This window comes from Mya arenaria, chromosome 3 (assembly GCF_026914265.1).
Source record: "Mya arenaria isolate MELC-2E11 chromosome 3, ASM2691426v1".
NCBI lineage: Eukaryota > Metazoa > Mollusca > Bivalvia > Myida > Myidae > Mya > Mya arenaria.
In genome coordinates this window covers 11,119,169-11,127,222 of record NC_069124.1, presented here as the reverse complement: position 1 = coordinate 11,127,222, position 8,054 = coordinate 11,119,169, and the positions used below count along the sequence as shown (strand labels likewise).

Below are 8,054 nucleotides of genomic sequence, written 5' to 3'. Positions count from 1 at the left end.
AGGATGTGTCGCGCGCAATTTCCAGGTCCATACCTCAAAGACTAGAATCACCATGGGGGTGCGTTAGCAAATCCGTGTCCGGGCCACAACTTGGTCACTAATAAAGTCATTTTCAAATAACTTTATACAAAGCATCATTACATTAAAAGGATGTGTCGCGCGCAATTTCCAGGTCCATACCTCGAAGACTAGAATCACCATGGGGGGGGCGTTAGCAATTCTGTGTCTGGGCCACATCTTTGTTACTAATAAAGTGATTTTCAAATAACTTTATACAAATCATCACTACATTAAAAGGATGTCACATGCAATTTCCAGGTCCATACCTCAAAGTCTAGAATCACCATGGGGGGGACGTTAGCAATTCCATGTCCAGGCCATAACTCAAAGACTAGAATCACCAACGGGGGGCGTTAGCAATTCTGTGTCCTGGCCACATCTTTGTTACTCGTCCGTTAGCAATGGGGGGGACGTTAGCAATTCCATGTCCAGGCCATAAATCAAAGACTAGAATCACCAATGGGGGGCGTTAGCAATTCTGTGTCCTGGCCACATCTTTGTTACTCGTCTGTTAGCAATTCCGTGTCCAAAAGGATGTGTCACGCGCAATTTCCAGGTCCATACCTCAAAGACTAGAATCACCATGGGGGGGGCGTTAGCAATTCTGTTTCCGGGCCACATCTTTGTTACTCGTCCGTTAGCAATTCCGTGTCCGGGCCATAACTTGGTAACTAATAAAGCGATTTTCAAATAGCTTTATACAAATCATCACTACATTAAAAGGATGTGTCGCGCGCAATTTCCAGGTCCATACCTCAAAGACTAGAATCACCATGGGGGGGGGCGTTAGCAATTCTGTGTCTGGGCCACATCTTTGTTACTAATAAAGTGATTTTCAAATAACTTTATACAAATCATCACTACATTAAAAGGATGTCACATGCAATTTCCAGGTCCATACCTCAAAGTCTAGAATCACCATGGGGGGACGTTAGCAATTCCATGTCCAGGCCATAACTCAAAGACTAGAATCACCAACGGGGGGCGTTAGCAATTCTGTGTCCTGGCCACATCTTTGTTACTCGTCCGTTAGCAATGGGGGGACGTTAGCAATTCCATGTCCAGGCCATAAATCAAAGACTAGAATCACCAATGGGGGGCGTTAGCAATTCTGTGTCCTGGCCACATCTTTGTTACTCGTCTGTTAGCAATTCCGTGTCCAAAAGGATGTGTCACGCGCAATTTCCAGGTCCATACCTCAAAGACTAGAATCACCATGGGGGGGCGTTAGCAATTCTGTTTCCGGGCCACATCTTTGTTACTCGTCCGTTAGCAATTCCGTGTCCGGGCCATAACTTGGTAACTAATAAAGCGATTTTCAAATAGCTTTATACAAATCATCACTACATTAAAAGGATGTGTCGCGCGCAATTTCCAGGTCCATACCTCAAAGACTAGAATCACCATGGGGGGGGGGCGTTAGCAATTCTGTGTCTGGGCCACATCTTTGTTACTAATAAAGTGATTTTCAAATAACTTTATACAAATCATCACTACATTAAAAGGATGTCACATGCAATTTCCAGGTCCATACCTCAAAGTCTAGAATCACCATGGGGGGACGTTAGCAATTCCATGTCCAGGCCATAACTCAAAGACTGGAATCACCATGGGGGGGGCGTTAGCAATTCTGTGTCCGGGCCACATCTTTGTAACTCGTCCGTTAGCAATTCCGTGTCCGGGCCATAACTTGGTAACTAATAAAGCGATTTTCAAATAACTTTATACAAATCATCACTACATTAAAAGGATGTGTTGCGCGCAATTTCCAGGTCCATACCTCAAAGACTAGAATCACCATGGGGGGCATTAGCAATTCTGTGTCCGGGCCACATCTTTGTTACTCGTCCGTTAGCAATTCCGTGTCCGGGCCATAACTTGGTAACTAATAAAGCGATTTTCAATTAACTTTATACAAATCATCACTACATTAAAAGGACCTCAAGCCGAATCTTCTTCGGGCGTATAATGCTCCGTTTCGCGGTGCTTTTGTTATGTAGTTGTTCATAGATCAATGTCACATTGGGGGGCATTTGTCACATACTTTGACAGCTCTTGTTCAATATTCTTTGAGAAACAAGCTATATTAATAACAAAGGTTAAACTCTTTTACTCAGGTGAGCGATTTAGGGCCATCATGGCCCTCTTGTTTTATGTATTATTTATTTATCATATGCATTGATAATTGATTATAATATCATAATATATTATTTATTCTTTTATTGTATGTATTCTAGATCATTAAATAAATATAAGTAAATATGCATTCAAATTTCTGTATGTAGTCTTAAATAATAAATGTTGATATTGTTAAGACCAAAATCCGCTGGACTTTAGACCAATATTCCCTGGAATTCAGACTAAAATCCACTGCAAAGCCTCTCAAAAGTATGGTAGCATGTATTTGTGTCTGTCTTTTACCTTAAAGGTTGTACCCACCAGGAATACTTTTTGTATCCTCTCAAAATTCAGACTAGGAAACTGACTTGAGGTTGAATATATAAGATTATGTTTTTCATCATCTTCAGACAAATAGAAAATAGCTATCAGCTAAAATCTTATTCAACAATAAATGTTTGAGAATGCTAAATATTAGCAGTACACATGGTATAAATCTTGTGAAACACATAGCAATAACGTGCTAAATAATGCACGTGAATCTAGGTAACTTGTAGTAGTAGAAGTCAAGTATCATCTTGGTTTATTACAGCAGAAGCAGTGATTACGAACTTCGTAATCACAGCCCCAGAAACAGAAGCGTTTTTGTTAAATCTCCCAGGTTGCGGATACATGGCACATCGCAGGTGCGGATCCAGGAATTGATGTTAGAGGGGTAGTAACTTAGGGGCGCAACTTTTGACATGTGCTCCTCCCTCAGAACCGAAAGTATATGGCATAAACTGTTTTACGGGAATTTGGGGTTACTCCCTCATGTATGTAGTCGGAAATGGTGCATTATGAGCTTATTTTATTACCTTTGTTTCTCCGATATTGATGAAAACAGTAAACTTCGATTATTTTAGAGGTGGCGCACGCCGGGCGCTTAAACCGCTAGCGCTTCGACCAAATTCCTTGAGCTACACAGTCGGTCCAAGGCCAATTCCCCGCTATTTTGGCGCGAACACAAAACCATCGACTGTCCCCCCGGACCTGGGATGCTTACCATTGACTGGTGCATTACTTTAGCGACAGCGATAGGTTTTCATATTACTTTTTCCCTGTTTGAATGTAATATCTTAATTGTCTGTTAATATGTTCACTGATAAAACTTTTGCGGCCTGGCACATTGCATCTCATTAGTCATGGCAGTATTCTTCAAGTTCAGGCTTCTTTTTTTCAAAATTCAAAATGTTTATTTTCTAACCCATTCATTGATTTATCAACACCATATTCACACATTCTCATTTACAAGAGGTTTGATAGTGATAAATCAAATGTGTAACGCATGGCACCATCACTCTGGTGAACGAGAATAATTTCATATAGCACAATGTACATGAAATAATGACAGTATGGCGAGTCGTTCCTTCACTATTTTTACCCATAAATACCATAAATTAAGCCTTTTCATACAATAGATCTCCATCACCTCTCCGACTCCTTTATAATTTGTGTAAATATATGAACATAATCATGTGGTCTTTAACAAAGATAGAAGTGTAAAAAAGTTTATATCTTCGACTTCAAAGAACTTCATTAATGCTAATTCTTGACCAAATTTTAGTTGCCTTTAACCTTGAAAATAATCGGTTAAATGGCAAGATGTTTGTAATCAAGCTTAACGACAGCGTTTTTGTGACATTGATGAAAGATGGATTTTTTTGTTTGTCTTTTTTTCAATCGGATAAAAAATTGTACTAGTATCTGATACAGGGTTAATGAAGCAATACGATGGTTAGACGTCATGCTAACCATTGTATAGTATAACAGCGATGAGGAATATGGATAAGTCGACAGTTGACAGGTAAGGACATTGTAAGAAGTGTCATTTTGCTAATTTTTGCTTTAAATATGGCAATATTTTTCTTTATTCCCATTTCCTACATGTTCCCATTACAAAATCTTACCTGTCCTTCCAATTGGAAATTTCCCATTTTAAAACTGAACTTTATTCTCCAATTGGAATTTTCCCATTAACCAAATATTCCCATTGGAATTTTCCAATGTTCATACTTTCCCACTTTGAATGTGGGAATCCTCCAATTGGAAAGATTCACTCATGGGAAGGATTCGCAAACAAATGCCTTAAATGAATCTATCGGTTCTTCATTTTTAATGAATATATTATTTTTCATGTAATGAGTGTAAAATATTCTTAATTAAACAGTCAATTTCATTTTTAAAAATTATGTTCCAAATTCTCCCACAATTTTAATAGAGCCAGTTTTCCAATTGGAAAAGCTTGAAAAAGCCATTTTCCAATGGGAAGGCCATTTTCCAATGGGACTCCCATTGGAAAAGTTGACTTTAAATGCCAAAAAAACATATTTCTAAATTAAATTTCAGGAAACAAAAAATATCTCTTATTAGTATTACCTAACACATTTTAAAAATACAAAAATAAAAAACATTGGGTGAAAAATAAAAATAATAAGTTTGCAAAAATTCCGGATTTGCAAACATAATCCGGATGCTGTTAATACATAAAGACAAATGTAGCATATTGCTACGTAAACATTAATGTAATAATAATTTCCCTATAATAATTCACCTATATCAATATATAATGGAGTTTATAGTGAACCCATTATTTCAACAGTGTTTTTCTCAGTATTTGACCTTCTACAAAACATCTCCCACTTAATCATTTCCGTTATGATGTGCATTTGTATTATGTGGTAATTGAGAGTCACTTAGCTTTTATTGTCATACCGGATGAAGTTTCGACGATCGAAATAATAAAACAGTATCACATATATAGTGTTTATAAAGTATATATCATTCATTACAAGAAATATTTATGGGTTCTATACGAACTTGAGTTTTATATCAGTAACTTTTATATTTAGTCATGTATATTCATAGAACAGCAAAGCAAATGGTAAGTCCCGTTAAACATGTAATCTTTTTGAATGCAAACATGGTACAACGAAAAAAATAGTTTATAAACATCAACACTTTGATCTGCAAATGCAATTAAAAATTGTCTTTGTATATCCAGGGAAACAATCGTTCTTTTGCTTTAAAAATAATCGGGACGAATAGCCTCAACTTGCTTCAAGTGTATGTATTGAAGACTCAAATCTAGAAGGCACACTAATGACACTCGTATCAGAATCAATACACGTAATCATTCATTTTGTATATGTTATTGCAACATTTTACTAATTTCAATTGTTGGTAAGATGTTGTTGACCAATTAGTACACGGAATCAACTAGTCCTGTTAAATGAAGATGTTTTATTGGAATTGAAAATGAATTTCAGATGCGGCGAACGACCAGGGTGCACCTCCCCAATATCAACCACAGGGGGAACCAGCCGGGTTATATCAGGGCTACGGAGCACAACCGGCCAATGTTGTGGGTGTATACAGCTAATTGCATCTGATGGAAGTTTGTGTCGCAAACTGTAATTGTCAAAAATACACGGAATTTAAATGTTTAAAGACTAAACCTTATTATAAAGCACTATTTTAGGATGACGTGTCAATCAACGTTGGCAAAACAAGTACTTCTAAGAATGCAAACAAGACAAAGACTTTGCATCTTTTAAAACAAATGTGATATAAAGATATAATTGTGAATTCAGTTCCTGTTGTGAAACATGTTATCACAAAATGTTTGTTTCAGAAGAGTATGTAACCAATAATTCCATTTTGTCCGGGTCTATTAGAGGGCATGTATGGTATAGCTTAGCTTAGCTTAGTTTGCATATTTCATGTCACGCTACGGAAAAGTGACCCGTGGGGATTCGTTTTCTGCGCAGCACTTGGTGGACATCACTGTTGTTTTCTGCTCAGTACTTGGTGGACATCACTGTTGTTTTCTGCGCAGTACTTGGTGGACATCACTGTTGTTTTCTGCGCAGTACTTGGTGGACATCACTGTTGTTTTCTGCGCAGTACTTGGTGGACGTCACTGTTGTTTTCTGCGCAGTACTTGGTGGACGTCACTGTTGTTTTCTGCGCAGTACTTGGTGGACATCACTGTTGTTTTCTGCGCAGTACTTGGTGGACATCACTGTTGTTTTCTGCGCAGTACTTGGTGGACATCACTGTTGTTTTCTGCGCAGTACTTGGTGGACATCACTGTTGTTTTCTGCGCAGTACTTGGTGGACATCACTGTTGTTTTCTGCGCAGTAGTTGGTGGACATCACTGTTGTTTTCTGCGCAGTAGTTGGTGGACATCACTGTTGTTTTCTGCGCAGTACTTGGTGGACGTCACTGTTGTTTTCTGCGCAGTACTTGGTGGACGTCACTGTTGTTTTCTGCGCAGTACTTGGTGGACGTCACTGTTGTTTTCTGCTCAGTACTTGGTGGACATCACTGTTGTTTTCTGCGCAGTACTTGGTGGACATCACTGTTGTTTGCTGCGCAGTACTTGGTGGACATCACTGTTGTTTTCTGCGCAGTACTTGGTGGACATCACTGTTGTTTTCTGCGCAGTACTTGGTGGACATCACTGTTGTTTTCTGCGCAGTACTTGATGGACATCACTGTTGTTTTCTGCGCAGTACTTGGTGGACATCACTGTTGTTTTTTTACCCAGGAACGGAATCGATCATGATCTGAATAATGGCTGTCCTGGCAAAACAAAACAAAACAAATGTGTATAACGTTGATAAGTGTAGTAAACGTTGTAAAATTCTATATTGTTTTTTTCGGTAGGTGGTAACCCAGCCGTCGCCAGCCAAAGGCATCATTGTACGTAGTCGTCCACCTGACTATCTCATACCCTCTATCTTGTCATGCCTTTGTTTCTGGCCCACGGGAGTCGCAGCTATCTTCTTCAGCTTACAAGTATGTGGGTACCAACCTCTTCCATTAATCGGTTTTCTGATGAATGCTAAATAATTTGCTACGTTTATTAAAACCAAATTGAACCTCCAAATGAATTTCAAATTATTGTACTTAAAGTCTGGTGTGTCAAGTTGCAATTCTATTAGCAATATAAATTTTTGACCGCCTTATTTTCTATGCAGTGATGGACACAAGTAAGTTATCTATCCAACGTAAGGCGTAAGTGTCCAAAATACTATAAAAGTATTGTTAAAAATAATCACGTCTTATGCGAGGCCAAATGCGTCTTAATCCTTCAACTGACAGATATTTATACTGAAATCTAATATATATAATGTAAATTCACCATTAAGACACCTTGTCGAATTCAACAATAATAAAATCATGTTACTTTATATATTTCTGCAGGCATCCAAATACGTCACCGCGGGAAATTTTATCGAGGCTGAGCAAGCATCAAGGAGCGCCAAGATATTTATGATCGTGAGTTTTGTGGTCGGAGGAATTGGAGTAGGGCTCGTCATTATTGTCAAGGTGGCAACCGCCGCTGCTTTGTCTGGAAGCCACCATTGAACAATATATTACATTGCAGGTCTTGTAATAGCACACCTACTTTTGTATCAAATATTACGATTGATGTATATGAATTGATAAAAAAATGATAATAAACTATTTGAATATGTTAAACGTTTTGTCTTCAAAGCAACTTGCAGTGTTAAGACTTATTCGGCCCGTTAGGCTATAAGTTGTCGAAATATAAAACTTTGATTATCTTTGCAAAAATGTTACCCACTTCTGTCTTGCGGGCTTCATTTACTACGTCCATCAGTATATGAAATATCAGTTACTACAATTTTGCGATCCGTTTGTCAGTTGATCAATCCTCAGTGAGCGATCTGATTTCCACGTTGATCTCATGGCCTTATAACTGCAGTACAGGCGTTATAAAATATTCAATTGTATCTTTTCATTCCTGAATCCCAGTTTACTTCACTCCGAAAAGTCAAAGTATATTCTACGATCGCTCAACAGG

At 38.2% G+C, this 8,054-nt stretch overlaps 1 protein-coding gene across 1 annotated transcript in view; it reads left to right on the top strand.

The window, feature by feature from the left end:
• The window catches only part of LOC128227680 (proline-rich transmembrane protein 1-like), a 31,346-nt gene extending 23,638 nt beyond the window's left edge, over positions 1–7,708 (top strand). Inside the window, exons 2-4 of the mRNA XM_052938432.1 lie at positions 5,487–5,581; positions 6,890–7,021; positions 7,430–7,708. Of these exons, the coding sequence (XP_052794392.1) occupies positions 5,487–5,581; positions 6,890–7,021; positions 7,430–7,594 (392 nt within the window). The 3' untranslated portion in view covers positions 7,595–7,708. The remainder of the gene's footprint in view (positions 1–5,486; positions 5,582–6,889; positions 7,022–7,429) is intronic.
• Positions 7,709–8,054: the final 346 nt, after the last annotated feature.